The sequence below is a fragment of the Trypanosoma cruzi genome, genomic scaffold, assembly GCF_000209065.1.
Source record: "Trypanosoma cruzi strain CL Brener 1047053516701 genomic scaffold, whole genome shotgun sequence".
Classification (NCBI taxonomy): domain Eukaryota; phylum Euglenozoa; class Kinetoplastea; order Trypanosomatida; family Trypanosomatidae; genus Trypanosoma; species Trypanosoma cruzi.
The window spans coordinates 64808-79975 of NW_001849353.1; the positions used below are offsets into that span (position 1 = coordinate 64808).

Here is a 15168-nt window from a genome sequence, read left to right on the forward strand (position 1 = left end):
CGAAGTCGTCCCGACTTGATCGTGAAGGGGTGAACCTCAATAAAACGTACGCGCTACAGGGGCTTGGTGACATGGAGCCACTACGAAATAGCGCCAACTTTGGTCTGTCTGAAAAAGATGCACTCAAGTATGAGAGTTGGAGGGAGCGTGCGAAATACACCTCGCCACCACTTCCGTTTACGCCTCTTGCGGCACGAAAACTCGCTTCAGGTGCATTCTGGCCCTCAGCGCCTGAACCGACGGGGATGATGAGTAAGGAGGTGCGGTTTTTGCGGCATGCGTCGAATATGTCACCGAGTGCCCGTGCATTCTGTGAGCGGGTGGCGTATCATTTGCGCCGTTCTTTGAAGGCGTGTCCTGCACACATTGGGGAGCGCATAGACTTTGCCCAGCTTGTCATTCAGGAAGTTTTAGGGTCACGCCGCTCGAAGGAGATTTATATTGTGTGGTCAACGGTGGATCCAGGGGCGCGGTACGAGTTGGAGCCTTTACTTTATCAATTGAATCATTGGGTTCAACGGCTGGTTATTTCTCGAGTGAAGAGTCGTCCTCATATCCCTCGCGTGTCTTGGATCTACGATGGTGGCCGGCTGGAGCGAGAGATGCCACGGGAGTTGGTGAATGAAATGAAGAATTTTGCTGGTGAGGCCTCCACCACGCTGGAGACGCGTGTAAAGTACCTCAAGGAGCTTGACACAATGAACCAGCGTATGAAAAACATCCCATGGTTTATGCCGTACCTGTGGAACAAGGAGGAAAAGGCCACACGGCGCAAGATGATGGAGGCAGATTTGGCAGAAGTGGAACGGCGCCAGCAGAATGAGAACACTGTGCATCGTAGCTCGCCCCCACAGACGAGCCCACCACCGCAGTTTATCCGCTAGTTTCCAAGTGTGTGTGTGTGTGCGCTGTTTTTTTTTTTTTTTCTGCCAACTGCCTTGGCGTTTTATATGTTTTTTGTTCATAAATGTGTCTTTTTCTCTCTCTCTCTCTCTCTCTCTGTTTTTTTGTATGTGCTTGTGTGCGTCTGTTATTATTATTATTATTATTATTATTATTATTATTATTATTATTCTTTATTCCCATGAACGATAACTGTGTTCAATTGTTTTTAACAAATTTTTTTTTTTGCCACCATCTTAAAAGAAAAGGAAAAAAAAAAAAAAGAATTGATCAATTACTTTTTCGCAGGGTGTTGTGTTGTGCGGGCTGTCTTTTCTTCTTCTTTATTGTTATTGAAGTACCGAATACGGGACGCGTGTCGGGTGTGGCTGCCAAATGACGCGCCACGCACGGGTGACAGCTGCGCACCACATGGTTGTGTTGCAGCCCAAGACGCAGCCCACGAGTCAGGATTCATCGCATCGCCGCGCAGCCACACGACGCTTTGCGCCATGGCGAGCCGCCAATGCCGCTGGAGAGAGTGAACATGAATTGGATGCGGAATTATCGTGCGGGCCGTCATGTGGCGTCTCCCGCTCGCATCAGGAAAATGTCGAACGATCTGCGAGGCAACCCTCGAGTGCGTTATTTTTCTCCCCAATTGGCAAGCGAACGGCGTTGCAACGAAGAGATTTTGTGACTGGCGGTGTTGCATCCACGACCGCTTCCGCCGTTTTTTGCTCACGGCGCAGACTACATGAACTTGGTGTGTCTGTTTCTGAAGAAAATGTGATGGCAGCGGGGGATTTTGTATCGCTTCTGGACGAAGTTGTTGTTCCTGCAAAATATGCGGTTCGCCTGCATGATGTCGAGGGGAGAATGTTGGTTGTTCATGGCGATGCCAGTGTGGAGGCGTCTCCCATTGCCCCTTATCTGGATCGCTCTAGCGTCAATGACGGGAAATATTTTTACATGAAACCGTTACTGGAACGCCCTGCCCTTTTTAGCAGTTCCCATTTGTGGAATACGGGTACGAGTGACGGTGCCGGCGTTGCCGTGCCCCGGTGGAGACAATACACAGTGGCGGTGGCACTTTACATTGCGCTGGCCGATGCCGGGTATTGTGATCGGGCATTACCATTTCTGTCGATTCAATGGATAAATTGGCGAAGGTTGTTGCGTCACCAGATGCATCTGAGAATTGAACTCATGAAAAATGACGTCACACGTGAATTGTTGCAGCCATGCTACAAACATCTCCATCATTCTCGTGATATCAAACAAGAAGAAGAAGAAGAAAGAAAAGTACCAGTGGCATTACATCTTCCACTTTCCACAAAGGGCGTTCTGCGCCGTCCGTGCGGAGCAAAAGGGGAGTTGCCATCTTTGTCTACCCAACCATTTACAGATGCGGAAGTGTTTCAGCTCTTTTACCTTCAGCTTGTTTTTCGTGCTGTGTATGATATACGTTTCCCTGGTATGATGGCTGAGGCGGAGGGAAATCCCCTGCGTTCTGATCTTGTGGGGGCGGTCAACAGTGGCGTGCAACCGTTAGCATTTGAGCACCCAACTTTGCCTGACCACTGGCTCCTTTTTCCGCCACGATCACGGGTACTTTACTTGGTGTCTCTCGAGGAAGCCATTATTCCACACTATACATCTCCGCAAACAATTTTGGATACGACACGGCAACGGCTTTTTGGCGCCACGCCACTGTTACCGTGTCAAGGTCAATTAGGACGAGAAGTGGTCATGAAATGGGCAGTGCATCGTGTTATCCAATCTCCACAGGAGGCTTTTATTGCGTTAGAAGAATTATTTAAATTTTTTGAGGATCCCTATGGCATCAAACGACGATTTATATGGCAGGCCTCCGTTGCACCACGTACATATCGGTGTGGAATGGCTTCTCTGACCCGGTTGCATGAGAACAACGTAGAGCTGTCTAAATTTTTTTATTCGCTAAAGAATTTTGACGGTGCTGTTCCACGGGGGATTTTACCCTTAGCCGCTGAGAAAACACAAGTGGATACAGGAATCAAAGAAGATGGCATCGTACAGCTTTGGCGACAATACCTTCAAGAAGGTTCTATTGCATTGTTTGATGGAAACACGGATGCTATTGAGATTATACGGTTCCTCGGGAGTGGTGGTAGTAGTTTGGTATACGAGGGAAGGCTTGGTCCACAGTCCCTTCCTGTTGCTGTAAAATGTCTCATTCTTCCAAAAGGCATGGATCACGAGACGTATGTAAAAGAATCTCTGACTAATGTGGCGTTTTTTGTACTTTTTAATCAAATGGAGAGATGCGGTATTTTGGGAGGGACTCATATCTACGAGTTTGTAGTGAGTGACACCCCTCCCAAAGGGATGCCAGAGGAGGATGTGCTTAAATGCAGCCGTGGGGCGCATGTCAATTCCGGCACAAAACTTTGTTACGTCGTGACGCAACTCATGGATGGCGTTATTGGCAGGTTTGTGACGGAGGAGGAGGATGCATTTGACCCTTGCTATGATACCATTGTCAACACCCCGCTGTGTGACGGGGAAGTCTTTCAATTCTTGTATACCCAACTTGTCGCGCGGGCGTTGTTTGATTATATTATTTTAGACTTTATGCTGCACGGCCAGCTTCGGGGTGATAATGTCGGCTACGCTTTTGTTTCCCGTGATGAAGGGGGGGCACCCGGTCGTCCATCGTATGACGGCATCATCATGATGTTTCAGACACCAAAAGACGCCTCCCCACGATATCTACGATTTCCTGCAGGCATCTCGGATTCAAGGGAGCTGAGACCGCTGCGCTTTATCCGCTTTATCGACCTTGGGCAGGGGAAGCAGCCAACGACGGAGAGATTGTCGCAACGCGGTCTCATTGGCGAGACGGTTGTGGACTCCTGCATCACGGACGATGGACTTGGACGCTACTGGCCTTTGGACCGCATTTATAGTAAATACATTGATACGGTTGGCACGTTGGCCCGCACGGCGGTTGAATGGGGAGCCAATCTTTGCGTGGACTCCCCGCAAGCGGCGGAGGCTGCACTGGAGGAGTTATTTGAGCTCTATGCGCCCATGTATGGTGTCGCGACGCCAAAATCCGAGGAACTTGCCAGGCATGCCGTCTTTGAATGGACTCCTTTGACCGTGAGAGAACTGCGTCGTCAGTCTGTGTACCGGGGAAAAGACGACGACAGCAACTGACGACGATGGTTCACGGAGAGAGAGGGCGTGTCTGTGTGTGTGTCTCTGTCTTTGGTGAGGTGAATGGAGGAATAATTGGGAGGGAAGGGGGGAGTTCCTGTGGTGTCTTTGTTTAAATGTATGCCCGGATTTTTGCACTCATATTATTATTATTATTATTATTATTATATTTTTCTCTTTTAACTTTTTTCAAAACTTTCTTCCCTTTCCTTCTCTCTTATTTAAATATATACACCCATGCTTTTCTGTGTGTGCGTGGTTATTTCTATTACAACAAGAGAGGAGGGAGCGGAGGCAGTTATGCGTTCCACCAGCTATTTGACCTCACATCTCACCACCGACATGTAATATACATATATGCATATATGCACGCAGAATGAGAAATACACAGTTGCGGGCATGGGTTGAATACATCTACGGCTGTTTTTTTTTTTTTTTCTTTTTTTTTGTCTGTATGTCTTATTCTCTTTTCATGTGAAATACTGCAGTTCCCATTGACGGGAAGACACACACACACACACACAAAAGAAAAAAACGGGTGCGTCACATTCATGGTTTGCTTTTGAGAGGGGAAGAGGGGGAAAACGGGATTTGGGGGGTGGAAAAATGTGAATCCGTGAATGAACGCGCATTGAGTTCATGTGCATCATTTCTGCGTTTTTTTTTTTTTTTTTGGTTTCACATGTAAAAAAAAATAAATAAATAAATAAAACGAGGGAGATGGAAAAGGAGCGTTGATGTAAAAACTGTGAGAAAACAACGAGTGCCACATCTTCATATTTATTTATTTACATTTATATATATGTTTATATTGAAAACATCAATCTGCGCATGCGCTTTTTTTATTTTATTTTATTTTATTTTATTTATTTTTATTTTTATTTTATGAATCGTACCTTTTCTGTGAGTCTCTGAGTCTCTCTGTGCGTGTGTGTGTGTGTGTGTTTGATGTATTTTTCTTCCCTTCATTTATTATTATTATTATTATTATTATTTTGTTGTTGTTGTTGTTCTGGATGTCGTCTGTATTTGCAAACACATCCATGTATATATATAAAGGGGCTAGAAAGGGGTTAGGGGGGTAGTGACTCGTGCCTCTGTGTTACTGTGAGGGAGAAGGCAATGACGGAGGCTCCGAGGACACGCGTCCTAACAAAAGAAGAGATGGAGCGAAGTGCAGTCCGTCTTAGTACAAGTCGTCGTCCAGAAGTGAAACTTCCCCCGTTGGTGCAGCAAAAGACACGTACCCAGGAGGAGGTGGAGCACAGCATTAAGCACCTATATGACGATTCTCTTGCCCATCGACAACAACGTCTGCGCGAGATTGAAGAGAGCGTCAATGCGGAAATAAGTAAGTTTCACGCTAGTAAGAAGAAACTGGATGATGGTGAGAAGGAATCGTTGGTGCATCGTCTGTACGACGAGTCTGTTCAGCGGAAACAACAGAATTTACAGGGGCTGTATGAACGTGAGTTGTCACATCTGGCTAGCACGCGCAGGACACTTGGAAAGAAGGAGCAGGCGACAGTTGTGGCACGTCTCTACAATGAGGGTATGGAAAATAATCGCAAGAAACACATTACGTTATTTGAACGCTTTGTACTAGACCGACAACCGAAGACAGTGTACCGTAGCGAGGAGGAGGTGCTGGCGGCATGTGAGAAACTTACTAAGGGCGAGGGTGTCACGTCCGCGTGACATTTTTTGATCAGTCACCGCGGTGAAGAAATACTTTTTTTTTCTTTTTTTCTTTCTTTCTTTCCTTTCTTTTTATTTCTCTTTTTTTTTTTTGTTTTTTTTTTTTGTGAGGACGTCAATAATTGACGGTTGTGAGGCTCGAGTGGAGCTCAAATGTAAGCAAGAGTTATCAGACGAACATACATACACACGCATATATATACAATATAATATATGCATGTGTGCATGTCACTGGGTGACGGCTATGTACCTCAGGCAAGATGATTATTTCCTCTATTTGCGAAGGAGCACACATGAGGAAAGTGAAAAAGAAATTACTGAGCCTTTTTTTTTGGTGGTTAGTTGAAATGTTTTGCGCTAAAATATTATTCCTACATGGTTCTTGTCTTTCTGTCCCTCTTGTTTTTTTTTTTTTTGTATGTGTGTGTTTTTGTTTGTGGAGGTTTCTGTGGGCATCAGGGGAGGCACACGCACGTCGGGAAGGAAACAGGATCACCGGAGAAGGAAAGGCCTGTATGTACGGTCTGTTTTATTTTGTTTTTTTTGTTGTTTGTTCGTTTGTTTTTTTCTTTTTGTGGATAGACGGTGTATTTTTGAGATCATCCTGGCTGGCACGACCTTTGAGAGACCATCTCCTTTTCCGCCAGACCGCATTGCCTTGGAATTATCATCCCTGGTGCCATTTCTTTTGGCTTTCCGTCAAATTTTGATTTCTAGTTTATTTGTTGGCGGCGGTGTTTTGCTCTGATATTATTATTAATATTTATTATTATTATTATTATTATTACCTTTTTTCCTTTTCCGTTTTAGTTTGCTTTGCGAGTCATGCAGGCCAATGCAGTCGAGCAAGTCGCCATGTGGCTCTGCGAAAATCGGTGCCCCACGACGCTGGTGGAGCTCTACCACGAGTGGAAGACCGTTCACAATGAAGTGCACGCCCGATTCCTTGAATTGGCTGCTGCGTGCACTTCATTCGATAATCTGCCTGGAGGTGCCGGGGACAATACAGGTGCGGCTCTTGAGGGGGCGGTGGCAGATATGCTTGTGGCATACGGAAAGCAAAGGGGCGAGGCTGCTCTCTGGAGGACTGTCAAGAAGGCGAGGAAGCAGCTTTCATCCTTGGACGCCGCGCCTGTGGGGGACGATGAGGGCGATTCCCACTTGCTTCTATCTCCTCTTGCTCCCGTGGCAACCACCGTTGGGGAGGAAAAACAGACTCTTCTCACTGAGAATCCGAGACATGGAATTAGTGTTATTACTAGTCACGGTGGTAGTGGTGGTGGTGATGGCGTGGGGGCTGCTTTTCACCTACAACTCCAGCATTTAGAGGAAAAGTTAGAACAGACGATTGCGGTACTTTCAAAAGGACTGCCGACGCTTGTGAGTGCCGTGGATCCCATGCGGAAGGATGTCCTCATTCCTATCATTGGCCTTACAGCAACCCTACATGGCACAAAAGCAAACAAAGCCGCTTCTCGTCTTCAGCTTCTTACACTTTACACGCGTCCGAATCGAGAGCACCGGGCGGCGGTTGCAGAAGCATGGGCAGTGACATTGCGAAACGTTCCATCATCTGTCTTGGAGTACGACATTGTGCCAGAGTTGTATAATCTTGCAAATGCAAGGTCAACGGAGAAGCACATTTTGGCTTTGGATTGTGTGATGTGTCTAGCCCCTCTCTTGGGGGTTGGGTATTATGCGTTGCGTAAGTCTATTTGCCAAGGTTTATTGCGACCACTGAGTGAGGATGAGGCGCGTACAGTGCGTTGGCATGTGGTGCGGTCAATTGCCGAACTTTGGCCTATATGTCCTAGTGATATGGGGGAGAAAAACACGAGTCATGACACTGCGACTGATTCTCTTTTATGTTATACAGAACTTATTTTACGTCTTGGTTTGTATGATTCCAGCGGTACAGTGCGACGGTTTGCTCTTCAGAGTTTGCGAAACCATCTTCTACTTCCAGCGTGTACGCCATGTCCTGTGGTGCTTACGCGTATTTTACCATTATTCTTATCATTTCTTGAAAGGGAGTCTGCCGTGATGGATTGTGATGAGACACCGATAAGAAAAGACAGTAATGCCAGGGTGTCAAAAAATGTTGATGTTGTGGAAGAAACTGTGGCGAGGAACACATTAATATTGGCCAGACTTATCGAAGATGCCATTAGAAATGCTCTGAAGGGTACTGCAGGTGGAAATGGTGGGGTGGAGACGTTTGTGTTGAATGCCTATCTCCACGTGGTAATGCCTTCCGCGTACGCCATGGTGCTTGTCAGCCAAGAACAAGACACACTGCAGGCCTCCATTTGCGCCGTGGCATCGGCATTAGCGTTGTTGGTTACTGCCCTTCGTATGGATCAATGGGTGCGGGTGCGAAATTCACTTGAGATGTTTATCGCAGAGAGGAGCATTCGTGACCGTAGTGATAGTGATGTTAGGCGTAGCGCCGGGTGGCGTGAACGGCAGTTGTGCTTTCTTTTTGCCTTTTTGACGTCGGTCTCTGGCGGGAAGGAGACCGCTGAGAAAAGTCCACAGGCCGAGTTCAGCAGCATCATGAAGGACGCCTCCACATGGTTGCGCGAGTTGTTGTTGTTGGAGGCGATGGAGGATGGACTGCACGAAGCGCATGAACAGATGTGGGGCAAAAAGGGAGAGGCGGGTGAATTTATACATGCAGAGGAGGCAAAATGTGATGGGGCGAAGCGATCCGAGGCGAGTGCGAGACTCGATGCCTGTGCGAATTGCCTCCTTTGGTTTGCAACGCATGTGGATGACGAAGGCGGCAATGCGGCGGTGGTTTCTTCCGTGCTGTGGTCTTTTGCCAAGTCACATGAGGAGAGGCAACGGATGCTGGCCATTGCCCTCGTGGAGCGTATGAGCGGTTTACCGAAGGACGATCGGGCGCGGGAAACGAGTATTTGGCCCCCTTTATTGCTTCTCATGAGTGACACCGTCTATGCGGTGAAGGAGGCGGCTGTGAAGGCGGCGCTATCAATGGTCAAGTGCCTTAGCACCCCTGCTGCGCACGAGAAGGTGATGACTGCGGTGTTCACGACGGTCGAGACGGAGGGATGTGCGTCACGATTGGGCGTGGCATTCCTGCGGCACTGGTGTTCACTCATGCACGCGATGCCGGCGGAGCCACGCGAGTCATTCCTGTATCCCCAGCTGGTCACCATGATTGGTCAACTGACAGACACAATACGTCGGATGGAGGGAAAAGCGGCAACAGTAACGGCATTGGGAAGAAGAGGCAGTCAACCGCCCCCTACGGAAGAGCATAAGCTGATCGAGGACGCGTTAGAATCGGTGCTTGCCGTCTTGGCAGCGATACCCCGATGCGCCGTTGTGACACCACAGCTTGTGAACAAGTACCTCATCCCCAGCATTCGGCTTCTTGTCTCTTTAAAGTCCCTTCCCGCATCGAGCCGGTCCCAGCTGCTGAGCATCACGAAGGAATACACGGTGCTGCTGGAGTCCAGTAAAGGGCTCCGCGGTACACCCAGTGTATTTGATCGAATGCGAAGTGGGTGGAAGAGGCAATTTTGATGAGTTATTTTTGTATTTTATTTTTTTGATTTTTTTCCATCGTAGTTTTTATTCCCCTTTTTTTCTTTACCTCTGCGTGTGTGTGTGTGTCTCTCTTTTCTTCAAAAGGGGCGTGACGGTTGTTTTCATCCCGCAGACGTCTGAAAACAAAAATGAGAAGAAGTTGAAAAAACGACAGCAATTTTATTTTTATGTTGCTAAAGAATTTTGAGTTGTTTTTTTTTTTTCCTTTGCTTTCATGCGTTGACTCTCTTACTCCCTCTAATGGCTGGGAGTAGACATCCATTCATGAGACACGCCTCTGCACACGTTTTGTGATTTTTTTTTTTGTTTGTTTCTGCCGGGGAGCGTGCGTTGGGTTGAAAACTTACACACAACACACACACACACACACACACGGACGCAGTAAACAATAAAAGGGGTAGATAGAGAGAGTTTTGAGAGGGGTGGGGTACGAGGAGGACAAAATCAAACAAACAAACAGGGATTACTGAACCCACTGGACACTCTTCATTCTCCGGAGGTCAATGTTTATCATTAGTTGGAATGTGGCGGGGTGGTCCTCGACGTCCCGAATGATACGAGAGGACTTTGGAAGCATTGCATCTTTTCTGCAGCGGACTCAAGCGGAAATTGTTTGCCTACAGGAAGTGAAGGGGTCGTGGGCAAAATTAGAGGCGGATCCTTGCGGTATGGGCGCAAGTGACGGCGGAAGGACGTTGGCCATCGATGGATGGGAGTCGTTTTGGTCCTTCAGTGGTAAAGCACACCGTGGATTCAATGGGGTGGTGTCATTTGTCCGGAAGGATCTCACATGGTGGTGTGACTCCCGTCCGTTTAGTGAAGAGGATTTGAATGATGAAGGCCGTGTGATTGTCACCTGCCATAGTGCCTTTGTGGTGGTGAACACGTACGTCGTGAACGCCCGTCATGGCCAACGCATGGCGTTTAAAATGCGTTTTTTGTCCAGCCTAAAAAATCTTTTAACTCAGCTGAAGAAGCAAACGGGTAAACCCGTCATTTTGCTGGGGGATTTGAATCAGACATATCGAGCGGAGGACGCGTGCTGGTCTTTGCGGCGACTGAGTTTACCCGCGCTGCGCGACCTTGTCTACGTGTGCCAAGCGGGGGGAGAAGAAGCAGAGAAAACATGGGCGCAGCAGTTTCCGTGGCTTCCCATGCCTACCTTGCAACGGCTGCAGGGAATCATAACGGAGCAGGTCTCTTTTATGCTTCTTGCCGGTGATGACAATGAGGGTGTTGTTGATTCTAACAAAAGTATCAGCGTTGACAGTGCCGTTTTGGATGAAACGCGGAACGACACGGAGGACGGTAAAAATGGAAATACGGGAGCCCATAAAAGTCTCACTCTTCTTAAGCAGCTGATACGAGAGCGTCGAGAGCAGCGTAGACGGAATGGTGGTTCAGACCCGCTAGCGACGTTGGAGGAACTGTGTAAGGCTGGCCTTCAAGATGTCCCTGTGGAGTCTTTTATGCGTCGTCAACCATCGACGCACAACCGTGAGCTTTTTGCCCTGACACAGTACTGTGGTTTACCCCCACATGAAGACGTGGGTGTGCAGTTTATGAAAAGGCTTCTTGACGAACTGCACTTGTGCGACACCCTTCTTGTGACGTCTTCCTCGGCGGAGAATAAGGCGGAACGACAAGAGGGAGGCGAAGCGTCGATGAGGGTTGTGTGCCCGTATACATGCTGGGATCAATCCAGGAATAGGCGGCAGCGAAACGAGGGGACGCGTATTGACTACATCTTGATTGATGAGATGCTTCTCCCGGCCTTGATTCCGTGTGGTATGACAGAAAACAACGTCGGGGTTCTCTCCCCCATGATGGGTGATGCGAATTCGTTGTTTGCGGCAAAGAAGGAGGCGTCATCCGCTTTTTTTGATGAGTTTGATGGTCGATCCGCGCTTGTTGGTGCGCGCCGCGCGATGGCAGACGGAATGTACCCGGCAGCTCCGTTTGACGGCTCGGGCCTGCCGCCGTTGAGCACGGAGGCGAGAGACGTGCAGTTCCGTGGCCTGCCGTCGACGGGTCTGTTCGTTACTCCGCCGCAGTACAGTGACCACAGCGGGGTGTGTGCCCATTTTGACGGCATATCGCTTGCCCCACGGCCAGGCAAACTGGAGGAGCGGCACCGCTGCCAGTACCGACCTCCCGTTAGCCTGCATGCATTCTTCGCAAAGCGCTCAAGAGACGAAGAAATGACCAGAAGGACAGAAGCCGCCGCAACGGTGCCAAAAACGCCAATGGGGGAGAATGGAAAGAGGCTGCACTTGCCACAAGCTGTGGAAAAACAAAAGGAAGATAATCCGGCAATTGAAATTACCGATGTTATTTCCTAAAATCCATCCATAGACACATAAGCACATATCTCACTTTCTCCTGTCATGAAGAGACAAAAACAGAGGGATATAAATATATATATATCGAGAGAGAGAGAGAGAGTCAAACAAACGAGAAAGAAAAAAACACAAAAGTATATTTTCTTTTATACTTCTTTTGGTAGGAATGACGTTGAATATTTTACCATCTTTGCTTCTCTTCTTTTTTTTTTTCTTTTTTTTTTCCTTCATTTATGCGTGGTTGTTGTGGCGTCGTTTATGAATGCCCCTGCCAAATATACCTCCAATATTGTAAAACAAAGGAAAACAAACAGACATACACACACAAAAAAAAAAAAAAAAAGAGTGCTTGTAAAGGAAAGAGACGATGAGTCGTGCGATAATTGCAGAGAAGGCTACATTGGCGTCTGAGCGGGCGAAGGAGTTTATTACGGGTGGTGGTGGCAACATTGTGTCACGGGCCCGCTCACTCATCTCAGGGGATGCACAGTTCTTCTCGGTGCAGCCGAAGTTGGAGGATCTGCGTCATCACCTCGATTCCGACTCACTTCAAGAGAAGCGAAGCGCGATGAAACGTATCATTGCGCAGATGTGCAAAGGGAATGACATGTCTAATCTTTTTGCCGATGTAGTGAAGAACATCCACACCTCGTCGATTGAATTACGGAAGCTTATTTATTTATACATCACACACTATGCAGAGGACCGCCCCAATGAGGCACTTCTCTCCATCTCTGCCTTTCAAAAGGATTTGATGGACCCAAGCATGCATGTACGCTCCCTCGCTCTGCGGATGCTTAGCACAATACGTATTCCTGCCATCCAGCCACTGGTGTTGCTTGCGGTAACGAAGTCCGCCTCGGACTCGGAGCCATTAGTGCGAAAGACGGCTGCTATTTCTCTTGCTCAAATGCACGCCATTAGTACCAATGATGAAGATAGTGAGACGGTGCATAAACTTCTGGGGCAACTTTTGGCCGACAAGTCTCCAGAAGTTACATCGGCAGCTGCGCTCTCTTTTATTGAGATATGCCCGGATGAGATGGGCCTTATTCATGCCGTTTATCGTGATCTCTGCCGCTCACTTTTGGACTGTGACGAGTGGGGACAGGTGGTGCTTCTTCATGTGCTTCTGCGTTATGCACGAACACAGTTTATGGACCCTAACATTTCTTCCAAGCCGTGTTTAACGAAGCATACACGCAAAGAAAAGGAGAAGGATAGCCTCAAAAAACACACGGCTGATACGAAGAAGTCCTCAACAACATCCTCTTCTTCTTCATCTTCTTCCTCCTTGTCCTTAACGTCTTGTACGGAGTCTTCGTCCGATGCGATTTCCCGGGGAAACGGCCACGGCTCTCAAAAAAGTATCGATTTTCTTTTGGACGCCGATCATCGCCTTCTTATTGATTCTGTAAAGCCACTTTTTATGAGTCTTAACAGCGCTGTTGTAGTGGCGGCCACCTCATTGTTTTATCATTGCGCCCCTAGTGTTGAATTGGATGTGTGTGTTCGACCGCTGCTGCGTTTACTTGGGGGCCCTGAAGAGCAACATGCCATTGTTCTTAGTGCCATATATACTGTTGTGCTGTCACGTCCAGAGCCATTTGTTCCGTACATTAAGGAGTTTTATCTTCTTCCGCACGACGTGAGTGATGTGCGGGAGCTTAAACTGCGCATCATTTCCAAACTGGCTACCAAAGATAATTTCATGGAACTTTTTCGGGAGTTCCGCGTGTATGTTCGCAGTTTCCATCTGGACAACGTTGTTGATGCGGTACGAGGGCTTGGACTAATTGCGGGACGGTTGCCGAAATGCGCCCCACAAGTGATGCGGTTGTTGGTTCCTCTGATTTCTCACCATAATGCAGAGGTGGTGTCAGAGTGCATCTCGGTTTTACGTCTGCTTGTCATTCAGGGAGGTGACAAGACCCGCACAAGTCAGTTGGTGTATCGGTTGCTGCAGCAGGTGGTGAAGGACGAGATTACGGTGGAATCTGCAAGGGCCAGTATTCTTTGGCTTGTGGGGGAGAACATTCAGCGTCATGTGGCCATTGCTACCGCGGCACCGGAGTGCTTTCGAGTGTTTGCGAAGAGGTTTTCACAGGAGGGTTTAGATGTGAAGAAGCAGGTCCTAATGCTTGGCTGTAAGATTTGGCTTTTTCTAGACGGCAGCAGTTCGATGGCCGATCGCTTTTGCAAACTTTTCTTTTATGTATTGGAGCTTGCCCGGTTTGATGAGGATTACGAGGTGCGGGACTGCGGTCGTTTAATTCAATGCGCTGTGAATCGTCAGAGTGACACATTTGCGGCGCTGAAGCACGTCTTGCTGAGTGAGAAGCCGTTGCCGCAGTCGAATGACCCGTACGTTGAGCGCACGCACTATCAGCTTGGCACCATGTCGCACCTTTTCGGCAACTCCCTCTTCGGTTACCGCAAGCTGCCGCCGTGGTCGGAGGTTCCAACGGACCCAATGCTGCGTGGACCCCAAGCCGCTGGGTACGACGACGACGATGATGATGATGGTTCATCTCGCGACTTTGACAGTGATGCCTCCTCGACACTGTACAGCAGCTACAGCGAAACGAGTTCACCCGCCGATGGGGAGAGTAGTCTTGACTCGTTGCAATCTGCGTCTTCTGCGGAATTTTGTAGTGAAAAGGACGAGGAAGGGGAATGGGGTGAGAACACCCAGCGATCATCCTCATCATCATCATCATCGCCTGCCTCCTCGGTGACATCTGGGGCGGATGTGGCCGTCGCCGCCGCGACGACGGTGAAATGCGACTCTACTAAACGTGTGAGTTGCCACGTCGATCCCGTCACGATACCCGTAACAGGAGAAAAGACGATGGGCGTGTGCGCTCATTGCAGCGCTACGCCTACGGGAACGGATGAATTGAAGCAGGACGAAGGGATATCCACCGCGGATGTTTTGCAGGTGACACCCCCACGTGACACTGCGGGGGCCGTTAGCACGGAGGCGGATGCATCACACCCTTCGCCACGGCCGGAGCCGTCAATGAAGGAGCCGCGAGGAGGCGAACACGAGGAGAAAATGTCAGGGGATGAAATATAAACAATTTTCAGGCGTGTCTCCTTTTCTACCTCTTGTGAGTGGCTTTTTGGGCCAAAACAACGAAGGGACGTGGAAAAAAAAAAAAAGAAAAAAGAAATATTTATTTATTTATTTATATAAAAAAAAGAAACTGAAAACAAAAAAATAAAACGAAATAAACCAAAAAAAAAAAAAAAAAAAAAAGAAGAGAAAAGAAAAAAAGAAACGAAAATTTGATGGTGTTTAACTTTCCGCTGTATGCATGCCATTTGTTGTTGCAAACGTACCGCAGCAGCAGCAGCGGGGGGAGGGAAGGAAAGAAGGAGAAGTGAAGTGTTTTTGTTCCTCTTTTTTTTTTCTTTCTTTTTTTTATTTTGGTGGTGATTTCTGACGATATTCTTCGCGCCC

The 15168-nt window shown here is 48.1% G+C and overlaps 6 protein-coding genes across 6 annotated transcripts, besides 20 other annotated features; all 6 read left to right on the top strand.

Moving 5' to 3' along the window:
* Tc00.1047053506673.10 (hypothetical protein, conserved) lies at positions 1 to 884 on the top strand (the record flags this gene model as incomplete). The annotated part of the gene is made up of 1 exon (XM_804835.1): positions 1 to 884. A coding segment is annotated over one exon (884 nt), but the record flags the coding sequence as incomplete, so codon positions are not given.
* Positions 1 to 15168: part of a sequence feature (heterozygous, Esmeraldo-like haplotype) that runs on past the window's edge.
* Positions 973 to 1001: a microsatellite.
* Positions 1031 to 1074: a microsatellite.
* Tc00.1047053506673.20 (hypothetical protein, conserved) lies at positions 1279 to 4086 on the top strand (the record flags this gene model as incomplete). Its single annotated transcript, XM_804836.1, has 1 exon — positions 1279 to 4086. One exon carries the CDS (start codon positions 1279 to 1281, stop codon positions 4084 to 4086), a length of 2808 nt encoding a protein of 935 aa, XP_809929.1.
* Positions 4228 to 4254: a microsatellite.
* Positions 4510 to 4534: a microsatellite.
* Positions 4772 to 4798: a sequence feature (AT_rich).
* Positions 4863 to 4899: a sequence feature (AT_rich).
* Positions 4927 to 4973: a microsatellite.
* Positions 5009 to 5031: a microsatellite.
* Positions 5056 to 5098: a microsatellite.
* Tc00.1047053506673.30 (hypothetical protein, conserved) lies at positions 5209 to 5784 on the top strand (the record flags this gene model as incomplete). Its single annotated transcript, XM_804837.1, has 1 exon — positions 5209 to 5784. The coding sequence occupies one exon, from the start codon at positions 5209 to 5211 to the stop codon at positions 5782 to 5784; it is 576 nt and encodes a 191-aa protein (XP_809930.1).
* Positions 5819 to 5890: a sequence feature (T-rich).
* Positions 6312 to 6358: a sequence feature (T-rich).
* Positions 6533 to 6571: a microsatellite.
* Positions 6610 to 9336, top strand: Tc00.1047053506673.40 (hypothetical protein, conserved; the record flags this gene model as incomplete). Its single annotated transcript, XM_804838.1, has 1 exon — positions 6610 to 9336. The coding sequence occupies one exon, from the start codon at positions 6610 to 6612 to the stop codon at positions 9334 to 9336; it is 2727 nt and encodes a 908-aa protein (XP_809931.1).
* Positions 9706 to 9734: a microsatellite.
* On the top strand, positions 9864 to 11702 carry Tc00.1047053506673.50 (apurinic/apyrimidinic endonuclease, putative; the record flags this gene model as incomplete). The annotated part of the gene is made up of 1 exon (XM_804839.1): positions 9864 to 11702. The coding sequence occupies one exon, from the start codon at positions 9864 to 9866 to the stop codon at positions 11700 to 11702; it is 1839 nt and encodes a 612-aa protein (XP_809932.1).
* Positions 11897 to 11926: a microsatellite.
* Tc00.1047053506673.60 (beta-adaptin 3, putative) lies at positions 12070 to 14781 on the top strand (the record flags this gene model as incomplete). The annotated part of the gene is made up of 1 exon (XM_804840.1): positions 12070 to 14781. The coding sequence occupies one exon, from the start codon at positions 12070 to 12072 to the stop codon at positions 14779 to 14781; it is 2712 nt and encodes a 903-aa protein (XP_809933.1).
* Positions 14400 to 14423: a microsatellite.
* Positions 14855 to 14899: a sequence feature (AT_rich).
* Positions 14900 to 14986: a sequence feature (A-rich).
* Positions 15097 to 15136: a sequence feature (T-rich).
* Position 15168: part of a sequence feature (T-rich) that runs on past the window's edge.